Genomic DNA, 27,457 nt, shown 5'->3' on the forward strand with positions numbered 1-27,457 from the left:
TAATTTGACCTCAGTTATCAAAAATAATAGTAACTATGTGATCCCGCAAACAGTTTCTTGGGTTTCTCTGGCTTTATTTGTATTGTTTGGACCCTTCAGTAGAAATAAGTGGCCATGAGTAATTTACTTTTAGTCATACTAATACAGATTGTTAATTGTTTCTTCAAAAGCTTCTCAAAATGTACTGAAAAACTTCGGCCTTCTGGGAGCTCTATCACTACAGATGTGATAAACAGCAAGGGTTTCACTCTTACAACAGACCATCTAACTAAATTTCTTTGGATCAAAAGCAACCATAAAGCAAACAACATAGTGGACTAGAATCTGGCTGAATTCTTGTCTGAGTGGGCCTTTACTCTTATTCCCCATCAAGTGTGTCAGTCTGGCAGTGTCTGCATATTGTTTTTTGTCAACTTTTCTACTTTCTCATTTCTTGACACCAAAATGCTTCCACACACCAGACTTGAAAATGCTGGAACCTCCAGGATCTCAAACATTTTGTCACTCGGTTCTTCACTTGTAGCATCCACCAAGCCTTTTTTTTCTTCTTCAACTTAATCTTAATTGAATTGATCATAATTGCACACAGATATTAGCGTTTATCATTGAAATTTGGCAGCTTTTTCCACCCACTACTAAAGTCATTTAACTTTTGTTTTATTTAAACATTGTTCCCTCAAAGAAAATAAATTAAATTTATTTATTTTGCCTGTTTGATTGAAATGTACTGCCATTGTTGATTGATTGTGGATGCTACAGGTGCAATTTTAAAATCTTAGAATATCATGAAAAGTTTTGTTTAAATGTTGGTGATAACAGATTACTGCTGTAAAAATCCACCATCACAAAATATTACAATATCAGAAAAAATCAATCTAAAAAAGGATTTATAATACCGAAATGTTGACCTTCTGGGACATTATGCTCATTTATGTACTCAGTACTTGGTTGAAGCTCCTTTTGCACAAAATACTGCATCAATGTGGCATAGAGCCAATCAGCCTGTGTCACTGCTGGGTTTGTATGAAGCCCATTTTGCTCTGATAGCAGCCTTCAGCTCGTCTGAATTGTTGAGTCTGGTGTCTCTCATCTTCCTCTTGACATCTTCCCAGAGAATCAGGTCAGGCTAGTTGGTTGGCCAACAAACTCAGTAGTACCATGGACAGCAAACCAGTTTCTGGTAGTTTTGGCTTCACTGTGGGCAGGTGCCAAGTCCTGCCGGAAAGGAAATCAGTATCTCCATAAAGCTTCGCAGCAGATGGAAGCATAACGTACTATAAAATCTCCTGGTAGATGGCTGACAGTGTTGACTCTGGACTTGATTAAGCAAAGTAGACCAACAGCAGCAGATGACATAGCACCCTAAACCATCACAGACTGTAGGAACTGAAAACACTGGACTTCAAGCACCTTGGATTCTGAGCCTCTCAGATCTTTCCCCAGACTCTGGGACCTTGATTTCCAAATAAAAATCACAATTTACTTTCGTCTGAAGACAGGATTCTATGCCACTGAGCAACGGTCCAGTTCTTTGTCTCCTGAGCCCGGGTGACACGCTTATGACATCTATGTTTCAGGAGAGGCTCAACTCTTGTAACATGAATGGTTGCCCATTCTCTGGACCCATCCTGTGCTGGCTCTTGATCCATTGAATCCAGCTTCAGTCCACTCGTTGTGGATTTCCCCTTAGTTCTTGAATCTGCTTTGTTTGGCAGTCCTCTAAAGGCTGCAGTCATCCCTGTCACTGTTCCTTTTCTTACCACACTTTCAAAGAATATGCTTTGATACAGCCTTTGAGAACAATCTGCCTTCTCAACATTGACCTTTTATGGCTTAACCTTTGTGTGAAGGGTGTCAGTGATTGTCTTCGGTACCAAAGTCAAGCCAGCAGTCTTCCCCATGATTGCTGTTGTGTGTACTGAACCAGAGTGAGAAAACAGAGGCTCAGGAAACCTTTGAAAATCTGACTTTTCCACAGCATTCTAATCATTTGATATAGTAGATTGTTTTTATTTTTTGGAGGCTGTAAGCTGTAATCGTCAAGAGTGAAAGAAAAAAAGTCCTTGGATATTTTGGTGTGTTTAAGTCTACAGCCAAACAAATATGAAATGCACTTGCCAGTGTTAGGTGTGTTTTTATCATGCATTGTGCCCAGATGTTTAGGATTTAGGTTAATTCTATGTATTCTATTTTTACTGAAAAACTGATTCACAGTGTGCAGTGACATTTGGACATATTGTTGAGAATCAGCATGTAGTATGGATTTGGGACACAGCTTTTGTTAACTGCTTAATAAGCTACAACTGTTCTAGCACCATTATTATTCCAGTATTTTGCATCCTGATGTTTTACTTCTTCCAGTGACACTTCAGCTGTTTTTGGCTCTAATTAGAGAGCTTATTTGTCTCACATTTCAAAATGCAGCTTTTATACTTCATGTCAGTTGCAAGCTGCCGACGCTCGGGGGAGCAGAGACGGTTGGAGGTTGGTGTTGAGCCAAAGACTTGGAGGTGGAGATAAGTTCTGCCAAATTGGTAATATTCCTTGTAGTCCTACAAAGGTCATAGATTATTTAACGATCTTTTAAAGAAATGGACTGATTGCAAAGAGCAGGACTCTGTCACAGTTAATAACTAAATATTTGGGCCCTTTATTTTTCTCATAAATGTCCAATAAATACACATCTCTGCTTGTTATAGAATCAGCTGAAAATACGGGCAAATAAAATATCGAGTGGGTGTCTGACTAATGGCGACAGAGCCAATACACAGTCTGATGCTGCACTGGAGTGGAGGGGAGTTTGGCCTTTTCTTTGGTCCTCTTCAATGGTGTATCGCTGAAGAGTATCTGCTATGAAGCCAAGCGGGTTTCCCCTGACATTTTTGTGACATTTTACCGTCTGGATGTGGCGGCCCACGGTATGGCACAAGCTGTCCCATCTGCAGGGTCTCGTGGGGTCCAAGCAGCTTCTCAGTCTGTGCAGACCTTGGTATGAGAATATTAACAGACAGAGAGAGGTGGGTTACATGCAGGATGTTGAATAATTCCCCCCTACAGCAGTGTAGTGTTATCTGGCCTGTTCGCTTTCATTAGATTTGATGAACTGCAGATGTGAACACTGGAGAATAATGGATGGCCTTTTTTCTTTCCTCTTAAAAAAAGACATCCCACACATAAATCAACAAAATCATAAACAGGACGAAAATAACAGGAAGTAATGATAATGAGTGCTGGTAGCTTGCATACATTGTTTTACATTAGTAGCACAAATGCATATTAGCATAACTGAATGTTTGCCATTTGAATTCTGTAAAGTGCACATTATCATATGTAATTATCACATGTAAATCATATGTTGATGTAGGTTGTGTATGGATGTATTCAAATAAGTGTGCAATTTACAGAAAAAAAGTTTCTATATCCTCAACAGCCTGTCTGTTGTTTATCAATCCATCTGTAATAATGACTTCTGTTTATACGATCAATAATGTTTGTGTTGCATAAAAGATAATATTTCATCAAACTACCCCAGTATTATTTTTTCTTACTTTCCTTATTTTTCAGGAAAAAAGAAGGGACAAATGCCAGGAAAATGCTAGAATTACCAGATTATCAAACAATGAAAATGTATTACAAAGACGGATATCTAAATTGAATATTTGAAAGAAGACTTATACTTAAAAATTCCTGAAATTTTAGGACAAGATGTCCCTGAAATCTTCAGAATTTTCCTGTTGAGACTTTCCTCGACAGCAATCTGAACACACTGGCTCACAGGCACTGACATCACAGACATGACCCCCCCCCCCGGTCCAAACAGAAGCTTTTTGGAGGAGAGGCGAGACATCTCTAAGAACCTCAATTAAGTCTGGTTGGGCTTTTGATGAAGATTTGGTTGGTATGGGGTCCTAACAGTGCCAGCCATCAAACCACTTGAATGATGAAAAGTCATCTTCTGAACTTGTCTGCTCACTGGGAATTTTCCTGAAGCATTCTCACACTGGCTTACTCTGGATTTCACAAAGGAGCTGGCAGAGAAAATTGTGGGTAATGTTAAGTTGAAAAAAATTGCCCATTTGCTTTTACAACTCCAGACACCTGCAGACACTCTTGGTCCATGTGAGGATGACTCTGCGTGGGTCAGTGAGATTTCATCTAAAATCAGGACTAGTCTGAATTGGAGGGGGTCATTTAATGCTGAAAGTAAAGGCCAGCTCTGACTAAACAAATTCAGACAAAATTTGGCCTGACTGCAACATCAAAGCTCATCATCAAACCTTGGGCCTATTATGCACATCTGGAACACCAAATGGTTTCCTAGAGTGACATAATCGACCATTCATCTAAGACATCCCATGACTATGATTCAACAAGACTGTCAAATTTTTTCTTCCATCATTGTCAGGTTTGACACCCTAACCTGATGTCAGCGACGGGAATCCTGATGCCTACCAATAGAGGAGCATTAGCTCTTTCTTAATATACATAGATATACGATAGAAGCACATAACATTATATCCTGTAGCAGCACCAAATCCATCTAACACATTTTCCACATGGAAATAAAAAACATCCGACAGCAGTGACATACTGAATATTGCACAACCCCATGGCACATCTTACATTGCCTGTTTCTCAAAAGTTTAATGGACATGTGCACATTTGAATGATTGTATTGATTCAGTCTGGTCTGGGGAACCCTAAATCTTCTTCCTGAGGATAAGAGCTCAGACTCAGAGGGGAGAATATGGGTCAGAGCAGATACGTAGAGCAGTCTGTTGTAAGTCCTACAGTGATTCTCTTGACGTTTTATCACATTCATACCTCAAGTTCTGTTTGAAGCAGAGCCGGACCATATTATCCACCTCTCGATTCATCAGGAGGAGTCAATAATTGTTTCTTGTTTCTCACACACAGTGCTTTTGTTTTAGAGATGATCCAGTTAAACTATCTCATGAACATCTGGCAAACAGTCTAGTGATGTGTTCTTTGGAAGTCTGCACTTCCTTTCCCGGACCTCAACAGCTGAAGTTGGCAAAAACAAGTCCATCAATTTAACTTTCCCCAGAAAGGCTTGAACTGGCTGTTCTAAATTATTTCCTAACAATTCCTAGAAAAGGATCATTGAAACTGGATGTCCCCATGTCTGCATGCTTGCAGATGTGTGAGTCTCTTACATGAGCTTCTTGTTTATTTGTGTGTGCATCTCTTCTGACTGAATTTCTGTGTCCTATTGGCATGCCATTATACTTACATGAATAAAAAATAAATATTAAATAAATGAATAAATATTAATAAATATTGCTGAGTATGTATTTTCTGTATAATTCTATAGATATATCCCTAGATTCCACAACACCATAGTCATCAATGAAATTGTCTTTACCAACATATAGAGCTGCAGAGTTTGAAGTGCTGGGTCGTTCATGGAGCGCTGGGCCTAAAACTTTCTGAAGTCAAGCAGGACAGTGTGAGCCAGCTGTGTTTGGGAGACTCATTCTACCACTGGGGACAACAGAGGATAGTTTAGCTGAGTGCATAGTGTTCCTAAAAAAAGCTGCATCTTTGACTTACTTTTGAAAGCAGAAAGTTACTCTTTATGTCCCGATTACCTGGGACTGTCCCGTTATCAGGCTGTGTCCCGTGTCCTGACAAAAATCAATAAAACGACATTATGTCCCATTTCTGAATAACCCCTGTCCCAATTTCTGCCAATGGAAATAGGGAAACACAAAAACATTGCCAAATACATTGTGCCTGCAAACCTTTGCCTGTATTTGTCTGCATATTTCACTCAGTGTTGTTGCAAGACAGCTGCTATCTAATCAGTTGAAAAAGAGAACTAACGTACTTCATGTCAAAGCTCAGTTCTGACTTGTTGGTACGTGTCAATCAATCTGTATATAGTGTATATTTTGAATCGATTCCAACATATGTCATATTAACTAGCACACCCAAACGATGGGTACAAGCTTGGGAAAGCAGTTACAACCCACTTAACTGTGGAAAGGGCTGATGAATTGTCACGTAATAGGCCTGTTCAGGAGGGCATGCTTGCAAAGAATGTCAAGTTACATTGCTATACAGTAGAGACAGATTATATCTTGTTTTAAAATGATGTTTTAAAGTGAAGACCACACATATTTGTGTATGTGAGTTATAATGGCCTCAGCAACCACCTTGTTTTGTAAAACAACATAATAATGACATTATTATTATTATTATTATTATTATTATTATTATTATTATTATTATTATTATACTTGTGGCCTGTCTGTCTGTGTCAACTTTGCTGCAACATTGTTGCTCCAGTCTACCTTGATACTTCTTAGAAGACTTCTTTGGTGTACTGGTTCAAAATTGATGCCATAACAAAATCAAAAGTATGTATAAACTTCTATAAAATCCATAATTGTTGCACCCTTTGCTTCAGTTTGTCCCCCCCAAACCCCCTGACACATGCTCACAGGATACATATTTGGCACACCTGGATGTAACGATGCACCTGATCCCAGATTAAAGTAAAAGGAACCCTGCCTTATCAGACAAGTTCTTCTTGCTGGATAGATATTTGTATATCTTGTATGTATATTGAACTAAAAAACTCACTAGATATCTGCATTTTGAGTAATCTGAGTATATAAATTCTCCAGGAGTCCACCACATTTTGGTCTGCACTGGCACTGTGACATCACTTAGCCACAGTAACCGCTGTTTCAGACAGGCAGCCAATTTTAGGGCTGCATCTCAGAGATGCTGCACGTCTCATGCATGGAGAATTTTAAGATTTGAGGTCTCTTCTATTTCTTCCTTGCACCGTAAGCTGGTATTGCTCAAACTCAACAGGAAAATTATAAATTCAGAGATATATTTACCTTGTTGTAGCAAATATGTACATCGGTAGATTGAAATCTGCTTCTTGATGAACCAGATGAAGGCCACAAGCTAGCTTTCTGTTTCCACACGGTTCAAAATGCTGGAGGTAAAGATAAACACTCTTCCAGTTTGTGCTTTTCAAAGTTAAAGCCCGCTTAAGTATGTCTTTGCAGCAACTCCCTTTATTTGTACATGCTTTTATTTTGGAAAGCTACCGGCACACTTCCAATATACACTGAATCAAGTCACTTGTAGGGAGTTTTATTGAGGTAAAACTTAGAAGGAATGACAGAGCTTTGACAGCATGGAGACAGAGCCAGCACGCAGCAAACCTGCCAGGCAGGAAAGCAGTAAAACACACTGCCAGTCTGAAAAACCGGATACTGCATAGCAACAGCGAGGAGCACTATGGCTATGGGCTGCCACACTACCAGTGTGGGCAAAAACACGATGGCCTCCTGGTAAGTTTATAAGCTCAAATTCACTCAAAATGTAGATATTTAGGATATCTAGAGGTTTTTTTTAGTTCAACATACATATGAGAGATACAGATACCTGTCCAACAAGATGAACTTGTCTGGTAATGCAGAGTTCCTTTAGGTTCCTTCCAAAAGCACTTCTAGGTGCTCTTATCAAACAAGATATGACAGGAGATTGTAGGTTTGTCGGTTGTAGTTGGCGGTGCTACAAACATATGTCTATGTGTCTGTCTCCATGCAGCCAAATGGTACAGCACAGTTTTAATTCTCCCCTTATTGTGTTGTATTGTGTATTGTGTGTATTGTATGAATGACAGCTGATTGCACAGATGGTTGCTTAGTCTGTGAGGACTTGGATTGAGAATCAGGGGAGGGCTGGTTCAAATCTCACTGTGGCCTAAAGTCAAAAATTGTGATGTTCCAGAGGAGGTTTCAATTCACTCTCAATTGACTTCTGAAGTGCTTTTAAGCAAGATGATGAATCCCCACAGCTCAGGGCTCTCATCTGTGTGCAGCACCTCACTGACATCTCTCTGTGAATACATTTCTCCATTAAGACATGTGTTGTTTATTCATGTGTATATTTTGGGCTTCTCTCTGTGTGTATGGCATTTTTATGATCAATAACAGAGTGAAAAAATTGAATTTCCCTTTAGGGATCAACAAAGTCTAACTTCCTCTTCTTCATATTTATGTGAAAGTACGTCTAAATATTCTACAGATTTTTGAAATGTTCTGAATCATTTAAGTGAATTTGACCTTTGACATTGACATCAGTCAGGTTCACCTTAATTCCTAAAGTGATGTACAGTATTATACCCCATAATTTTAAGATCATCCCTCCTGATGTTTCTTTAGTATTTGTTCTAAAGGGGATGCAAAAATCACTTTTTTAGGCTTTTCCAACACAAATATGTGTCCCTGGCCTGTCCACAATCCCCTCAAGAACCAGAAAAATCCATTTCCTTCTCCCCCTCTCTTTCTCCACCTTTCAGAAAATGTGTGCTGAAACAAGCCGTTCTCAGATTTTACACCTAGTGACCTCACATGGGGCCTAAGCACCCGCCCCCAGGTTTGGTTGGCCCTCCACCACTTGGAGGAAAGTTCCGCCCTCCTCTACTGATCCTCTCAGCTACCAGCTGAGATACTGGATAGCTCAGTGGGTTACCCTGCTGACTATGGTCTGGGAGATTGCTGGTTCAAATCCCAGTCAGGTCCTAGACTTTGGATAAAAGTGTAGAAGTTCTGCATTTCCATTTCCTGTGAGGGGTGTGGTCAGGGGCAGAGTCAGACAGCTAATTGCCATTTAAAGCCACAGACACAGAAATGACTCATTCTGAGAAGGGCTGAAACAGAGGGGGGTTTAGACATGCAAAAATCCAATACTGGAGTGTTTTTTCAGCAATAAACTTCACAGGCATGTTTTGAGGACCTCTGAGACCAATATAAACTTGTCTTAAAAGGGTAAAATATGTCCCCTTTAAAAAATGGGACAGAGGCATAAAAACAAAATGAGTGCAGTAACAAAACAAACACTGAGATTCAGGGCACGACGTCTCAATGAATGATTTAATGAGCATGACAATTATGCCACAATGTGGCCTTCACGGTCGCAAGATCAGGAGGAGTCTGGAGCCTCTTGCCAACGAGGAAGGACGCTCGTGGTGGACATCACCTTAAAAAACAGAGACACTTTCATATTCATCTGCTGATACATGGAGCTCATCTTCTTAACAGAAAGTGAAAAGGGAAACATGCTGTTTTTAATTTCTCTTATTCTGTATGAATGTGCAGATTGTGAAATGAACCCCCCATTAGCATTAATATTATGTTCTTGTGTGTGTGATGTATTATTTAACACACCAAGCACTCATTTAAAACACTATATTATTATTATAATGGTTTCCTTGTTATCTCCCTACCCCCAAACAATCCACCAGCAACTGCTCTTATCGCCACACTGCACTGAAAAATCAAACAAAAAATTATAATACACGATAAAACATGCATAACGGGGTACAAGGGGAAAATACATATAGATACAAAACAAACCTAAGCATATATACACAGTCTGATCCACAGAAAGTGCTGAACAGGGGGTAAAAAGTTAGATTTGTATTGGTGTAAAATTAATCTAGTGCAGCCGGTGGGAGGGTTTTAATCTTATTGCAGTATTGGATCATGGGAGCCAAAGTAGAAGGAAATTTATCAGATAAGCCTCTTACTGTGTGCTTTATTTTCTCAAAGCTCAACAACAATATTAGGTCACTAAACCAGAGAGACACTCTGGGGAGTCTTGACAATTTCCTGCAGAGGAAAATCGTTTTACAAGCCAACACTGATGCAAATGTTGTAACCCAGTGTCGCTCAGAGAGAAAGAAAAGCAAGGATTTGTTCATTTTTTTAATGAATGAAGTGAAGCAAAGGCATCTGCAGCACTTGGCTCGAATTCAACATGCAGTTCCAGGTGAAGATTTAAAATAGAGGACGTCAGTCTCACCAGCTCCTGCTGTGTAGTCACAGTAAAAAAAAAGACAAACTCTTAAGATAAAGCGAAAGCGAATGGTTGTGTACTTTAACACAAATTTGTTTGGCCCTGCAGCAGTGTTTGTGCAGTGAAGCATCACAGGTTGTCTTCTTTGCAAAAGGTCATTAGGTGCATTTTTTACTTAACAAGGTCCATCTGGGATCTGCAAACATCAGGAGGCACATGCACATTAAAAAAACATTCTTGAAACCCTTGATTTACTATCTACAAGAAAGAAAAGAAAGAAAGAGGATACATAGTGCTTTCTTTCTCAAACACAAGTGGCCCTTTTCAGGTAAAAGTGAGGCTATTGCATATCTTTGATGTATACAAACAGAAGATGAGCTGCAAGGGAACATCACACATTATCTGTGAATTGAGTTATTGCTATGATGTATAAAATCATCACACTGAATCACTCATTAGGGAGGTGCGATCACACAAAACACAAAAATATATCATTTTTATCATTGATGTTTAATTAAAAGCACAATGTGGATCAGAATAAGCAAATAAACAGACTACAATCAACAAATGCTCAAAATATTTTGGTAAGGCTGGTCAAAATTATGATCATTTCTTATGTTTGAAGCTCCTTAGTGGAACTTTGTTTTTTCAGTGTAATAAAATGGACAAAAGTATTCAGTAACCCGACCATTACACATATGGAATTGACTTCTTTTTGCAGCCATAACAGCCTCCACTCTTGTTAGAAGCCTCTCCACGAGGTTTTGCAGTGTTTCTGTGGGAATTTATGTCCATTCATTCTGTATATGAAACATTTATGAGGCCAGGCACTGATGTTGCATGAAGAGGCCTGTTTTGCAATCTCTCTTCAAGATCATCTCAAAGATGCTCTGTAGGGTTGAGGTCAGGGCTCTGTGCGTGCCAATCAAGTTTTCCACATCAAACTCATCAAACCATGTCTTTATAGTCCTTGCTTTGTGCTTATCAGCACAGTCATGTTGGAATAGTATGCTGAAACATAAAGATTGCCCTTAACTGGAGATAAGGGACCAGCCCCAAACCCTGAAAAACTGTCCCATACTATTATCCCTCCTCCACCAAACTTCCAAGTTGGCATAAGGCAGTCAGGCAGGGGGTGTTCTCTTTCACCAAAGCCAGACTCGCCCATCTGACTGCCAAAAAGAGACATGTGATCTGTCACTCCAGAGAACATGTTTCCACAACTCAACAGTCCAGCGTGCTCTATACCACTGGACTCCAATTCTTGGCGTTGGACTTCATGATGTGAGGCTTGCATACAGCTGCTCGGCCATGAAAACCCATTCCATGAAATTTCCGAACTCTTCAGCTGTCAGCTTCCACTTTCTTATATCACTTACAATTGACTGTGTAATATCCAGCTGATGAAATATCAAAACTGTTTGTTTGCAAAGGTGGCATCTATCACAGTACCATGCTTGAAGTCACTGAGCTCTTCAGAATGACCTGTTTTATATCACAAATGTTTGCAAATGGAGACTGCATGGCTAGGTGCTTGATTTTACACACCTGTGGTAAAAGGTCAAATTGAAAGACCTAAATTAAATAATTAACAGGTGTGGTCAAATACTTAGGACTATATAGTGAACATGTGTCTTTGGCATGACCAGACTAACTTATGTCTTGGTTAACAATTTTACAACTCACTTTCCTGTTCTTATTTAACACTACCTTAAGATTAAGGGTGAAGTTTTCAGTGATCAACTTTTCATGGCACTTTGTCTTATTTTACAATCTCATCACTATTTGTGGATTAACAGCAGACAAGGGATATTATTTTTAACCACTAGTCTGTCCAGAGAGTTAAATACAAGAGGCAAAACACTTTACACTAATTGGTTAAATGAATCTAAAACATAATTGCTGTTGCAATATTTTGGTTAGTTTGGATGTCCAGCTTTACTTTTAGGCCTTCATGATGCAGCCAAACAATGACATAACTTCAGTTATGACTTAAAGATGACATTACACCATAACTCACAGCAGAACTCACAAACAGCTGGTGCAACAGGCCAGAGCACATGCTATAGTATACTTCCTTTCACTGTGAGTCCTTCTTGCAGTAAAGACTCCTCCAATCTGCATGCTGTAAATCATCTTTCCATACACATACTGTCTAGTGGCAGCAGTGACAGGCTTTAAAAATCCCCATAAAAGACAAAAAAATCTACCTTATTCATGATGTTCGCATTTGTAGGTCATAAAGAGACACCAGTTTTTATTTCAGTCTACTTTGCAGGAGCTTTGTGTTTGCAGTCTCAAGAGCCTAGCATAGAAGAAACTGTCATTATTTCAATTTCTAAAGCTTTGTATCATAGAACTTGTTCAGTGATTTCTTAAATGTGATTAAAGCTTCAGGTTTGGACAGCTTAATTAAAAGACTAAAAAAAACTTGACCCAGGTGTCTTTGTCACTGTGGCTAAAATCTTGATTCTACAGACAATCAGCTGTGTCTTTTCACCATGATCTCTGTCAGTAAGTTGACTAAACTTAACCAGACTTTAACCCTGCCTAATTTTCTAGGCAAGGACAAACATTTATGCAATTAATGAGTGAACACCAGCTATATTTCTTACTTGAGGCATTTACAATGTTAAGGTCAGAATGGCCATTTAACGGCATGTTTTGTTTGCTTGTTCTAAGCTTGTCTGAATTTTAAGCACTTGAGTTAATAGAGATTAATTTTGTTGGGGTGCTTTATTTAATTCTATACCAAGCACAAACTCATAAATCATCTGCAATAGTTCTAATAACTTTTTTTTACACAGTCAGTTCTAATTTAGGAAGTAAAAAATGCATACTCACTGCGGGAAGCCTCTTCTTTTTGAGAGGAGTTGAAGAGAGAAAAATGAACAATTTGCATTGGGGCATTTTTAATGTTATGAAAAGAGCTGGTCTTTTAAACTGGAGACAGACAAACTTGCTTTTCTTTTATGATCACTCTGATATACAGGTGTGGGATACTGACACCAATTATGCCATGTCTGCAGTGTGCACAGCATGAGGCAGAATAGAGGTGCAAAGATGTTCCATATATGGGCATTGTCATACAGCAAAGTGGGTGGGACATTAGGGCTCGACAGTTTGGTTCCAGAGGCAAAAATCCCATTCATTTTCTCCATAGTGGATTTGATTATTAGCTGGAAGTATCGGAAGTGTCCGAGTCAGACTTAGCACGAGCTACCTGAGTGTAAAACAATGATATATGCTCGGCAAAAGTTTGCAAGATATCAACCTTGTTTAGAGAAAAAACACAGTTTATTCACAGTCTCAGCAAAAATAGTATACCCACAATCCTTGCATGTCAAAGCGATGTTTCTGATTGGTGGGGACTCCGGTTTCCATGGAAATGTCTACTAAGCCTGCGAACAAAGGTTGTCCCCTGTTGATGAGGACAAGACATGCTGCTGCAGTGTGAAGCAATAAATACACAAACTATGATATATAACATTATCATTTTAAATGTAAACACTACAATTATGGAGAAGTCATACACCCTTCCCTGAGTCTGGGGTTAGTCAAGCCCCATTGAAAAGTATAATAAAAAAATAACAAAAAACAAAACATAAAAAAATAAATACAATAGAATTAAATAAGAAATTCTCCAGCTCTCTGGGAGTGGGGTGATTAGATTGCAGGCCACTACCCACTTCAGCTAGTTAACTTCAGCTGCCCTGGGTCCAATTTTTGGCTCAAAAATTATGCAAAAAGTTTCAATAAAAACAGAGAACAATTTTATATAATGAAATACATGTGTATGGAAGTGTGTGACTGTGTATGTTTTTATTTTCTTTTTCTTCCCTTCTTTATTTTTCTACGATCACTGTTATTATGTCTGTTTTTTAAATTTATTGTTATTTTTGATTTGATTATTTCTCTTGATTACAACTTTTATAAATCAGCCCATTTATTTCACCCTTTTATTCTAGGAAAGCTATAGTTTTTTTTATAGCCATTCCTTTTCCCCCCTTACCCAACAAAATTAAAATAACATATACTGAATAAGCCAGGATTCCTTACCACATCAAATATTATTCAACACCATCATAATGATTTTTGTCTTTTTTGTGTGTTCTTGTTCAATGTTGTTGCTGTTCTGTGAATGTATGATTTGTTCACTTATTGCCCATTCAAAAAAAAAAAAAAAAAAAAAAAAAAAATCATGATTAAAAGGACCAATATGGTTTTGAAAAACAAAAAAGGCCCCAGAAAAACCCTTCTCCACAAATTACAGGGAATATACGCTGGGTATCTAAAAATTTTCTGATAAAAACCTGCTGTGTACAGGTCCATGTACAGCTTTAGTGCACTGCCTTTCCAAACCAGTGCTTTCACTTCCTGCCCCCCATCTAGTGCGCCATCAAGATCACATGACTGCAGACAAACTATGCAGTGGCTCCAGCGCCCATGGTTCCACTGTGAACCACCATCTGACACAGTAAAAGAGACATAATTGGGGGAACAAGCTGGCAACGTTTCACATCAGGGCTGGAGAGCTTGAAGAGCTGTGTGTGTGCTCATGCCAGAGTCTGTGTATGTGAAGCTCCTGCTCAGTGTTACACACACATAGTGCAATGAGAAATCACACACTTGGGCACCAACATGACGCTGCTGCAGATGCTATGTGTAAGTACAAAGGCAGAATGCCTGCAAAACTCTTACAGTGCTGTTTGGGAATTGTAATCTGTAAAGGCTAATATATTCACTAAGCTGAGATAAGAGCTGCAGGATTACACGCAGAGGCTGGACTGATTAGAAAAAGAGGGGAATTTCATGTGGATAGAGCTGAAATAGATGATAAAACTAAGGGCCAAACCCTCAAATCCTGGATTGAACCAGAAAGTAATGCAAACTTGTGTTTTACATTTTAGTGCAGATATGAGCTCAGAAAGAAATAGATGGTTAAACTTGAGGGCAATGAAATAACTACAAAACCCATAGAAGAATGATGTGATAAATTTCAATCTGAAAGGCATTGTGGATGTCAATGAGTACCTCATATTATCTCATTAGGAGACTGGTCTTTTGGAGCACTGGAGCAGGAAAGCAGGCAGTCTTGAATACTAGACTTACCCAGAAAGCCTTCTCTAGTTCAGAGATCAGGAGCCTGTTTTGCATGCCTTTATTTCTCACCATCTTGATTTTTGTGTTTCTCTGTGTGAGTCCTCTCTGTCTCGCCTTCCTGCCCAGTTTCTTACTGGCACCCAGCAGAGATCTAGTATCTTCCCTCCTCTAACCTCCCATGGAGAACTATTTGTTTGGTTCTCTATTTGTTTTTAAAGTGCTACATGTTGCTTGAAATCTTTGAATAACTCTGCCCTATTTCACATCCAGAGCTCTTAAATCTTCAGCTGAATCACTCTGATCTGGGCTGGGCTGTTTCAGACAGGAACCAGAGCCACTAGGAGAAATGCCTCTGTCTTTACTCAAGATAACTTAAAGTCTCATTATCTCATTAGATTTGACGTAAGACAAATGGGTCTCCTATCTGTCTCAGTCCTTGTTATAAATAAGGGAGCCCAAGTTTACAGTAAGAGTTTTAACTGTTTAAAAATACACTCAGATTTATAACACAAAAAGTTAACATAGCTAAAGCTAATGTAGCTGAAGCGAGTCACTGTTCATGTAACTACTTCTAAATGTTCTAGCTTTAGCACATGTAGTATAAGCTAACATAGCTAACGTGGCTATATTAGCTTTAGCTACATTACCTACATAGCAATGAAGCTAACGTTGCTCCATAAGCTTAGGCCTTAGCTACATTATCTGCACTGACCATGTAGCTACATTAGCTATGTTGCTAACATAGCGCCGTAACTTAAGTTACATCTGCAACTTTAGAATGTTTTCATGGAGGACAGGGTTTTTATATCCAGTTTTATTTTAAATGTTTTAGCATGTATTTCCATTCTGACAGATGTGGCATCTCATAATAGTGGTCCCCAAGGGGGTCATCTGAGAGCCCTGGTCTACAGCCAGACTGTCTTGGATTTCAGTGACACAATAAGAGGCTAAAAGGCTATTCCAAAATGTCATATCAGCTTGACATGAAATACAGTCAGATTAATCAGATTGATAAGAAGCACAGCATTATGTATTTGTCCATATGAAGTGCTGTCAGATCCACTTGGCAGTGAGGAATATATTTAAATATATAGAAAAAGGGTTAGTTAACATATAAACAAACATTTGAATGGGTGAACAGTTGGCTTAGCTTATCTCATTCAGCCATTCAAATATCTAAGAAAATATTTCTCAAATAAGCTACGACCTGGCAGGCCAACTTCTTCATTTATTTCTCGACATGTAGTATTCGTCTCGTTTTTTTCACAGTAATTCTTTGAACACATATTCCAAACTACTAAATGGCGAAAAACAGACAAAATGATCCTCAACCCATGGATACACATAGTTTGGTTACCGTCCAGCTGTAAAAGGTGCACCTCTATGTGTTGGACACTAGGAGGCATAATCCATATATTTACGGCTGTATGGACAGCAGTCACAAGTAGAAACAAGGGATTAAGATGCCAAAAAAGGTTTCAAAGATTTGCCTTCAACACTGGATTTTACAATTAATCTGCCACTAGCCCAGGCTATAGCCTTAGTTAGTGGTCCTGCTCTTTCCGCTCCACTGCCTGGATGTAAACCAGCCCAGTGGATGGATGGCATTTATTGGAACAGCACAGGCAAACTGGTGTATGAGAACCTGATCAGAGCAATGTGTGACCACAGTCACACATTACTGAATGAAACCAATTCATAGTGTTTACCCACACAACTTTATTACTTGTACTGTATTTCTATCACTGTTAAATCAACATGGACATTAGTTACTAAGAACATCAGTAGTAATGACTATTATCTGTATTACTTAGTTGGATTGAAATTTTAATGATTATTTAACAATAATAATCATAGAAGTAAAAGAACAAAAGGATGAGTTTTCATCCTTTAATGTCTTAGGTGGAGGGTATCTCTCCCTTTTTGACAAAGTGTGAAAGTCATAACTAGAGCATGATTTCATTCAGATATGAAGGCCAAAGCAACCTCTGAAAACCAAATTCTTATCCGTCCATCCTTTAGTCCAGGAGGATGTTTGTGAAAGATTATGAAATGTCTGGCATTTCAAAACTATTGTTTACCGAGATGAAAATCCCAGAAACCAAGTGCTTCAGCTCTGAGTGTGTCAGTATGGCGCCACAAAAACATGTCAGACAAGTTTTAAGTGTTAATTCTTCATTTCATATGAATCAAACCACTTAGAGTAAAAAATGTTTTAAAATGATCACCCAAACTGTCGGCTGTAAATGTCCATTAGCTTTTGCAGAGTTACTTCCAGGCTCATCTTTGACCCGCTGCAGCTCTCTAATGCTATGCACCATTTTAATGGACTTCTCATTTTTCCATTTCATACTCATTTTAAATCATTTCGCTCAGGTGTAATTGTGCTACTAAGCATTTCTTTGCAACCTGTCTGACCATTTGTGCTGCCTGTAAAGGAGGGGAAATGATACTCTGCTGATTCACATTTTGTTCAGTGATTTATGAGGGGAGAAGATGTTTTTGGATTCAGAAGAGATGTGATTTGTGTTAAAAACTTCTGGCATTTTCTCTACATCTTCAATTTACCAGTCACACTTGAAAGGGCTTTGATTCCATCCTGAAAACAGTTTAGGATTGTAGATTGAACTTTTAATCTCTCTAAATATTTTCATATTAAGCTGATGTCAGTTTTGGCTGACTCACTGTTTAGCCAGAATTGCTTGTGATAAACCTCTAATCCACCATGCCTTTTTGTCAGGTGTATTAAAGTTTAATAACTTGATTGCAAATAAGAAGAAATAAACACACAACATGTAGTAGGTAGTTTAATTTAAACCTTGGAAGAAACTTTTCAGGTAACATTTCATTTTGGGTAGGTTCAGGAAAAGGTCATGGTTTGGTTAGAGAGATGTATTAAAGACAGTCTATATGACTGTTTGTTCATCGGTTAGATGGGAGTGCCCTGGAAATTAAAACCAACACTAAATAGCACAAAAAGGCAGTTCCTCGAATGGTCCCTCCAGATGGACTCTAGAACTGAGTCAATCAGAAGATGGTGCATCTTTATAAGCTCTCTGGTTTGGTTCAGTTTGGTACAGTAAACCCTGATCTACCTTGCGTTTCCACAGCCAACTATTTTGTAAGCGAAGGTGAAAGACAGCAGTGTCTCTGGCTTCACCTTTAAGGGTTGGATAGGTTTGCTTGGTATCCAAACAGAAGGGTTCCAAAATAGTGGGATGGTACGGATTAATAATTTGGTACCTTTCCTGTCTTTGGCAGTGGAAAATAAATAATTGCATAACAAAGCTGAACTAAAGTGGACTACTTGGTGCAAATGCACAAAGTCACCTATGCTAAAATGCCCAACATTACAGTAGACATAAACATGCTTTCCTGCATATTCCAAAACTGTTTTCATCTCCACAGCTTATTTCCCTTAAACAACAACTGTAAGTAGGGGAATTTTATGCAACACACCCGTTAAAATTATATCATTGCTTTAAGTCATGCACATTTAAGGAGACAAATGCTTCGAGTCATCGGTTCCCAACCTGGGGTCTAGTGGGTACGTATTCTGTTCTTTTTTAAGATATATTTTTTGGGCCTTTCATGTCTTTATTTCTAGAGAGGACAACAGTGGATAGAATTGGAAGCAGGGATGAGAGAGTGAGGGAGAGACATGTAGGAAAGGAGCTGCAGACCACACTTAAACTCAGGTGCACATGGGTTGGGACCTAACCACCGGGGCATTTGCACCCTAGGGCATGTATTCTTCTAAATACATAAACTGAATGTTTTAGTTTGTATTACATTATCTTAAAGGAAAGCACTCCCCATAAATGTTCATTGTTATTTAAATTGTTCAAAGTTGTGAAGTGAGCAGATCTTGTAAATAAAATTGAAATATAAAATTCTGTCACTGACGTAGGGTTATGTTAACTTTTGTGTTGTATAAACTGGAGTCAAGAGGAGGCACACATATAGCTGTGACTGGGCCAATACATCCTATCTCCAAAATCACCACCTTCAAGGGAATGAAAAAACTTTGTATTTTTCAAATGAATTAACAGTGAATGGTCATACTCAGCGTCTGTCTGACACTTTATTGCTTTAAAATTTGTTAAAACCCACTGACAGATGTAAAGGGTGACCAATAGCACTGAAAAAAATTAAACTCGTAAAAAAATGAAGATATCAGGTTTTGGCCCATTGCCATCAATATTAAAGACTTATAAAGAGCCTAACATTGAGCCTTGTGGGATGCCACATCTAATAGGGGCAGATGATAAAACCTGTATTTTCAGAGGGTTATTCAGTTTTCCACAAACAAAGTCATTTAAATCTCTTTTCTTACCCACTCTGATGCTCGGTTTGAACTTCAGCAGGTCATCTTGACCATGCCTATGTGCTTAAATGCATTGAGTTGCTGCCCAGACTGGTTTTGTTGTTGGTTTTTGTTACCAAGCAATTGAACAGGTGTACCTAATAAAGTGGCTGGTGAGTGTATTTTTGTTTAATTGACATTACTTTGTAAAAATCTGTTTCACTTTGACATTAGAGTTTTTTTGTTCGTCAAAAAACCAAATTACGTTGACCATGATTGATTTATAAAATCATTAAAAGGGGAAAACAAGGGCACTGTACAATGTAGACACTGTACATCACTTTTTTATGTGGTTCCTGTGGGGCTCAGCCTCTTTAGATACGAGTAGGTAGGGCTCAAAGAAAAAGGTTTGAACCGCTACTTTGAATAAAATGCTGATGCTACTAGTGGTCGACTGGTTTACATCTCAGCTAGTTTAGATTACTTAAATTGACTTATGGGTATTAGCCTGATGGTCATTTGACAAAAAATGATGAAAAACAACAGCGACAGCCAAAATACCAGACTCCTGGCGGACTAAATGTTTTCTGAGAAACAAATGGGTTACATTACATGCCACTCCCATTTTTTAAAATCATGCTTTATTTCTGCTGCTTAATTCCTGCCGTTTGATAAATTGTGTTATTTGTGATAGTTTTACCTGGATCAGCTAGATCAACATGGGATCCTTCTAGAAACACATTTCTTCAGACAGGAAAGAAATCAACCCAGCTTCTTTCCTGTTCCACTCTTACAAAATAAAATATGGTTTTCACAGATAACTTGGTTGAAATCAGACATTACCTCCTGCTGTTTCTCCTGCTCCCCTCTCTGTATGTTTCCTGCTTGCCAGTAGGTGGAGCTTGTCTCCTTTGGCTCGAGAGAAAGAGAGAAGAAGGGAGAGAAGGAGATGATTAAAGCGAGAAGAAAGACAGCAAGAGGAGAGGCAGAGAGAGAGAGAGAGATGGAGAGGGAGGGATGGAGCTGGAGAGGGGAGGAGAGAGAGCAAGCGTCAGCACTCCATGCGTTAAAAGGGCAGATGGTAACCGCGGGTAACTGAGGAGCAAACCACTCTGCTGGCCACAGAGCAAGAGATCAGCAGGGAGAGGGAGGAGGAGGAGGGAGGGAGGAGAGCGAACACATGCAGCGCAGGCAGCAGAGGAGAGGAGCATCTGAGAGGAAGCTGCACGCCGCCTCTGACAGAAAAGACTGAGTTCTTCTGCTCCTCACTAACAAGGAGGCAAAGAAAGAAACAAAGACAGGAGAGAGGGACAGGAGGAGGAGGAAAAAGTATCCCTCCTTCCCACTTAGAGGGAGGGAAAACAAAAGAGAGGAGGGGGTTGAAGTGGAGAGAGAGAGAGAGAGAGAGAGTGAGGAGAGGAAAGGCAGCCGGCGGGAGATAGTTAGAGGAACTGCAAGGCTGATCAATGAGCAAGCTGAGATTTCGGCAAGAAATTTCGACTCAGCAAGAATAAGAGGAAGAGAGAAGGGAGCCAATGACAGGGAAAGATTGATGAATGAAAGATGGAAGCAAAACATCTGGAGAGGAAAAAGCCTGAGAAATAATTCAAGGCAGACGTAGGGAGATTTTAGAAAGAGAATAAAAACATTTAGAAGAAGATAAGAGAGGAGAGGAATAAGGAGGAGCAGAGGGTGAAATATTTAAAAAGAGACAGAAGCTGAGGGAAGACGAGCCCAGAGTCAGAGAGTCACCGGCACAAAACTTCAAGAAGAGAGAGAATAAATCAGAGCAGCAGCAGGAGAGGAGGGGGTGAAAGCGCTCCTCCTTTTCCCCTTTTTTCGTTATTTCTTCAGTCCCTCCTCTTCTTTATAAAACAGAGGAGATGAAGAGAGCGGGAGCAGAAGATTAAGAAAGAGAAGGCTCTCTTCCTTCACCTAGATTGTGCTTTAAGTTTGTGAAACTGTCAAATCCAATGGCGTGCTACTACATTGTGATCAGTTCCACCCACCTGCGTGATGGACAGCTGAGGAGCATCAAAGGGGTGTTCAGAGGACCAATAGGAACCAACGGACAAAGAAACACGGTAAGGCCTGTTTACTACTCTTGATTGTGCTGTTTGACAGAAAAAAGCTAAATTTATGGTGATATCATTCTTCAAATTAGTTTGAATCCCTTAGTGTAAGTTTACCACTATTAGAAAGCCAATCCTTGAACTTTTCTCCCAACTTTGAGCACCTTTAATTGGCTTAAATCCACTCTAATCCAGAGTGCATATGCCTCTTTGTTTCTTTTATTTCCTGCATCAAAGAAAAGCCATTACCTCTAAATCAGCATCACTTAAACCACTCCCACTCGTTTGATTGTCAGCTCCTTAATCATCATGTTTGCTGGGTTAATTAATTGCCACTTCCATTAGGTTAATTGACTTGGAGGCAGAAAAGATGCAGAAAGACGGGGGTGGGGAAGCTGGAGAGGGTTTCCCCTCCGCTCTCTCTCTTACACTAAGAGCTCCTCTGGCTCCGAGTCCGCACTTAAACATGTTTGGCATTTTGTGTCCTACATTTTAAATGTTTGATGTCTGAGGTCAGTAAAAAGTCAGGAGGGTTTTTCTCTTTACATTTCAGCTCAGTTTGACACGGCGCTTATGCTCTTCTACTGCAAAGGAGCAAAGTGTTTACACGGGTTGATGCACAAATTGGCTGGTAGACTTGAATCTTATTCCAAATCCGCCTTTGTTTGATCTACAAAGGAATAAATTCAAGGAAAACACTGATTTAAAATCTAGGTGCATGTATTAAAACCTGAATGAACAGTAGTTGAGAGAAACTTGTCCCAGCGTACAGACCTGCTGCTGTGTGGGAAGAATCAAGCTAACCGGATGAATCACACACTTTCTTTACTTTTATCTCTTCATCTAAACTCTAGTTTAACATTCTGCCCTCACTCTCCATCACTTTCACTGAACAATAGGAAAGCACAATAACAGGAGGCTCTTAAAAGAGACAAACCAGGCTTTGAAAAGAGAGATCATAGGAGATGCCAGCCTGTAGAGCAGTGGTTTCAGCCCCAGGACCCACCACCACCTCCCAAAATCCCCCAAATCATCCTCCACTCAATTTTCTTCATAAAAAGTGTTGCAGTTTGGATCTTATGACTGAACAAAGAGACAGGACAAACAGCGTGTTGCTGGCGTCAGATCATTACTTTGTATCTCCATTTTTCATGATTTTAATTATTTTTTCCATAACTCAGTGTAATCAGTCACTATTTGCCTTAAATAGAAATTAGATAGAAGAATTACAGTGGGGTTTTTTTCAATCCCTGAAAAGCAGTGATTTTGGAGATAAGAGGTTTTAGCCCGATGCCAGCGATGTTTAATAACTGCATTAGAAGCCATGGAAGGATGTGCATTCATGCCTTTTATCTAACTCAGTTTTAACCTCCATAACATGTACATTTTGCTACTTTTCTAGCGGTCTTGAGACCTTATCCCAGAATAAGACAAATAAAGCAAGAGTTTGAAAAAAACAAAAAACAAAAAGCGTAATCGTTTTAACAGAAAATGCACCAAAATAAAATGACTGCCATAGCCTACATACTAAATCACTGGTTTTCAACCTCTTTTGCCCAAGGTACACCTAAGATCAATCCAAAATCTAGAAGCACAACATATCCATTAAAATAGCCTATTTAAAACATGTTGTATGCATGTAACTTAAGTCGTACATTTGTAGTATTGTTGTACAGATTACCTTGGCACATTAAGAGTTGCCTCAAGCCACACTGTTTTTAAAAACACTGCTGTAAATCATGGACTTTTTTTCCCAGGCACACATTCACAACAACCCAATCAAATAGGTCCAAAAACCTACTTTTGGTCCCGACCCACTGGTTGAAAACCACAGCCGTAGAGCGTACCTGCCAACACTTAGGGTGGGGTCGAAGCGGTCTGAGAGCTTTGCCTGAATGTCACGCATTACCCTTAGGAGCTGGGTCATATTGTTTTTTCCTCCATGCCCTATGAAAATCCACCCCTCACACTTTAAAGAAAGCATCGATTCGACAACACATGGTTGTAAACTAAAATTTAGTCTAGTGCTGCTTACATTTGGAGGCATATTTGTTTTCTTTTTTCAAGGTCTGGGACGCTGTCTTGTCCTAACATTTTTGGCCTCCTTGCTCCATCAGCCAGCCTTCCTCCCCCTCTCTGCGCACAAGAATACATCCATACCGTACTCTTTTCTCTCATGTGGATTGCAACATAGCAAGGACGAAGGTGTTTAACTTTGACATAGTTGTGGATCATGTATCTTATGATTCTTAGATTATCTGGCAACTTTGTTTTTTTCAAACAAATATACACACCTTTGTTTATACAGTAGATTATTCCTAAGTTTGTAGGGCTGTGAAAATCACAGGAGCTTCCTGTGAGAAAAAAACAACACAGAAGGGGTGTGAGAGATGGCCTTACAATACATGAGAAACGGGAATGTTGGCAGGTACGATGGCTGAAGTACAGCTGGCTTAAGTTATAAATCTCACGAGCGGCTTGTTTCACTAGGAAAACAGATTTAGATTTTGTTTCATATCTTAATCAACCAAAACTTCAAACTTTCTTTAAATATGAATGTTAGTACTTGAAATAATTTTGTGTTAGATTTGTGCTCAACACTGCTGTGCTCTGTCTTTGTTCCCTTTGCCTCGTGTGTTTTCACTGTCAGATCATATTTCACTTCAACTTGTGTCAATACTTTTAATAACCCTCATAAATCATAAATTATGAAGACATGCCATGGAGAAATGATGGTGCCATCAGTCTGAGTGAGTGACTGGCCTCTCAGTAAATCAACAATGCACCTGACTCCGACTGTAATTAACTGAAGAAACACAATAGAGACTGCAGCGGCGCCCACAGTGTCCTGCAGCTGCAGCCTGGCACCGTGTTTGTGCTCTTTTATTGGGAGTCTTATTAAAACAGTGTTTGGCTGCAGCAGCTCGACATGCAGATGTTGGACTTTTCATTATCACATGAATGCATAATGTAACACTTGCATAACACTCGTGTTTATGGTTTCTAATGAATAATAAGGAGGGCATATCCTAAATTTGGATAACAGCAGATCTGGGAATATGTTATCAGATCTGACACTGTAATCTAGTAGTGTGTGTTACTGGAGATACAAGATGAACATGTGGTTTTAAAGGAAGGCTTTTAGCCTTTGGCATAGTGCAGCCTTTATAGAGCCTGATGAAGAGTTACAAGAAATGAGGCTGTGATCAGAGTTAGTAAGCAGTCCTTCATCAGCAGGTTTTAAAGACAGAGTTTGTGGTCACTTCTCCAAACACTATTTATTTTCAACAAGTTATACTATGAATGTAACAAAACAGTGAAATGTGTAGGGCTTTTCTGCTCTATATAAGGACTACGAGGTTGTTTGTATTTCCATGAAATAAAATCAGGGGAAAGCAGAGGAAACAGACCTTGAATAATCACATTATGTGTTAATTATTTAGATCATTTGTTCCAGTGGTTCCTAATACTGTAACCAGACTCAGGAAAGCTGTTAAAAATCCCTGCTAAAAAGACACCTAGCCTCACTGTAAAGATGTTTAGGTTAGTCTTAGGTCCAAAATCAGAATGGCTTAATATTAACCACCAAAGGTCAGAATTTGTGTAAAAATGTTACTTTTGTAAATCCCATTGTTAATGCTATTGTTAGAAATGCAAAAGCCTGTTTTAAATTGGAGTACAAACATTTTACAGTTTGTAGAAACCAAGTCAGAATGCCATTGTAGACTAGCGAATTATTGTACAGAAATACACATAATGCAAATTAATTATGCCAGTTGGTCTGCTTGCCAAGTGGCAACCTCTGGTTGGAAGTACAAAAAACTGCAGTTCCTCAAGTGTCCACTTGGGGCTGTCTCCAAAGCCCAGAAGTCTCATTAACACCCATATGATATCCCATTTTTACAGCAGATATTACACTTTTACTGCCAGGTTAAACAACAGATTAGGTTTTATTGGCACAAACTGTATGACTTGGGATATTTTTTTCATAACTCATCAGTTATTCATTATTTTGTGTGTTGCTGATTGAACTGATAGGCCTCCTGTTTACCAGGAGGCTAAATACCCACTTCCTCTCCACCTCTATGTCTGTATCTGAGTTACTGGAAAGTCAAGTGTGTGACAGTACTTCCAGTATGGTGACAACCATTGCTGGGCCTCACATTTTGTGCTTCAGAACAAATAGGTGATGCCACTGAGACTATGCCCATGTCTTATACAGTTTATGGTCAAAACACACAGCTTCCACTCACTACAAATTTTACCTCAGAGTTTACCTCTATAGAAGTGTCTGTCATGTTTTTTCCATCCTCAATGCACTTTATAGATCACTGAAACTTTACTCCATGAAATGTGCCATCATAACTTCCCAGACAACAGTTAACTATTTATTTTGCATCACCACAATGGCTTGACTTGTAACACCTAGACTAAAAAACCCATCTTCTTTATTCTTTTGAGATTCAAACTGCAAACACAGGACCCTGAACATCTATACTCCCAAGTTTAAGACAAATTTGTCTTATAGTTTTCAATAAGTTTTCTCTGAGTTGCTTGGAGTGTTGTTTTATCTTCATGGTGTAATGGTAGCCAGAAATACCAATAAACCAGTGACTGGACCTTCTAGACACAGGTGTCTTTACACTACAATCACTTCAGACACATTCACTGCACTCAGGTGATCCCAATTTCACTAACTGTGAGACTACTAGCACCAGGTGGCTGTTAACGGTTAGTCACTGTAAAGGGGTGAAAATATATGCAATCACTTATTTTGCTTTACATGTCTTTATTCAATTTACATTACTTTGCAGAAATATGTTTTAATTTGACATTAAAGGTAGTTTTTTTGCCAAATTATATTGGCAGTTAAATATTTCAAATTCACTAAAAGGGTAAGGGGATGTCTACTTTTTATGGGATTGTATAGCTATCAATTGTATTAAAGACTTTAACACTTTAACCTCCTATGACCCTGCATGTACATTTGAAGACAATACATTTTGGCTTTCCTACAACATAGCAATAATTTTTGCTGATAGAAGTTTTGAAATAATCATCCAGAATTTCTATCAAAATTTATGTTATTTGCTTTAAAGGCCTGAGGAATCTGCTATGATGTTTTCAGGAATTTCAATGGGAATTTAAGGGAATTTATTTGGATAGTTTGGGAATTTGCAAAACATTTTTCACATATTTCAATTGAAATCTGTGGTATATGTTTTGAAAGTTCATTGGAAGATTGGGGGAAATTTTGCATTGATACTTAAAGGCATTTTCATCGAAATTTGGGAGATGTTTTTTTTTTTTTATTTTGTAGAATTTGATATAAATTTTGGGGGAGAATTTGCTTTACAAATCTTAGGTATTTCATTAAAATTAGGAAAATTTCATTTGTTTTTTTGGGGGGGATGTCCCCAAAATTTCCCTAAAACATTTGAGGGAATATAAGAAAAAAAAATGGGGGTATTTATTATGGTATACCTTAAAAATATGTTAAAGAATTTTAACAGAACTTGATATTTCTTTGAAGTTTTAAGTAATTTGTGTGGATTTTGGAAAGGACAGTTTCCAAGAAATTCAGAACTTTCTGGAAGTTGATACCTGCAAATAATTGAACCCTGGACAACAAGTATAGAAAATACAAATACAGTTTTAAAGTGGATGTAATGCTGCTTGATATTAACATTTCTTACACGAGTGCTTAGTGTTTATACAAATACAACATTTTAATGTTTGGATTTAACTAAGATGACTGAAAATAAGGGTGACCATTGAAATCATGTGTTCATTTGTTAGTTCATGATAAAGGTGATAAATAAAGACAAACAAACAAACTAGGACACAATTTGTCCTGTCATAACAGTCAAATGTGAATAACAATGGTCTGTAAAATTTGGTTTTCATTTTGGTCTTTTAGCTATGAACAAAGATTACTAAAGACTGCTTTGTGTCAGAAACTGGGTAGGACAAATGTTTGCAAAGAACGTTTGGTTCGTTTGGCTCATTGTCCTCTACAGTCTCTAATTTTAGTTTAAATCAGGAAAACACTGGACCCCTGGAAGTAAAAGTAACCCAGAATGCGAAATACAATATTTTGTGTCGACCAAACCAAGCCCTTACTTGG

At 38.7% G+C, this 27,457-nt stretch overlaps 1 protein-coding gene and 1 long non-coding RNA gene across 2 annotated transcripts in view; one reads left to right on the plus strand and one right to left on the minus strand.

The window, feature by feature from the left end:
* The window catches only part of LOC121510835, a 37,206-nt gene extending 16,973 nt beyond the window's left edge, over nucleotides 1-20,233 (minus strand). The window contains exons 1-2 of the long non-coding RNA XR_005991994.1: nucleotides 20,102-20,233; nucleotides 2,897-2,985 (exon numbers count right to left, since the gene is read on the minus strand). This is a non-coding gene — a long non-coding RNA (uncharacterized LOC121510835). The remainder of the gene's footprint in view (nucleotides 1-2,896; nucleotides 2,986-20,101) is intronic.
* Nucleotides 20,234-20,374: 141 nt separating this feature from the next.
* LOC121510831 overlaps nucleotides 20,375-27,457 on the plus strand; it is a 100,960-nt gene continuing 93,877 nt past the window's right edge. Inside the window, exon 1 of the mRNA XM_041789095.1 lies at nucleotides 20,375-21,342. Coding sequence (XP_041645029.1) covers nucleotides 21,232-21,342 — 111 coding nt within the window. The 5' untranslated portion in view covers nucleotides 20,375-21,231. The remainder of the gene's footprint in view (nucleotides 21,343-27,457) is intronic.

The sequence above is a fragment of the Cheilinus undulatus genome, linkage group 6, assembly GCF_018320785.1.
Source record: "Cheilinus undulatus linkage group 6, ASM1832078v1, whole genome shotgun sequence".
Taxonomy (NCBI): Eukaryota; Metazoa; Chordata; class Actinopteri; order Labriformes; family Labridae; genus Cheilinus; species Cheilinus undulatus.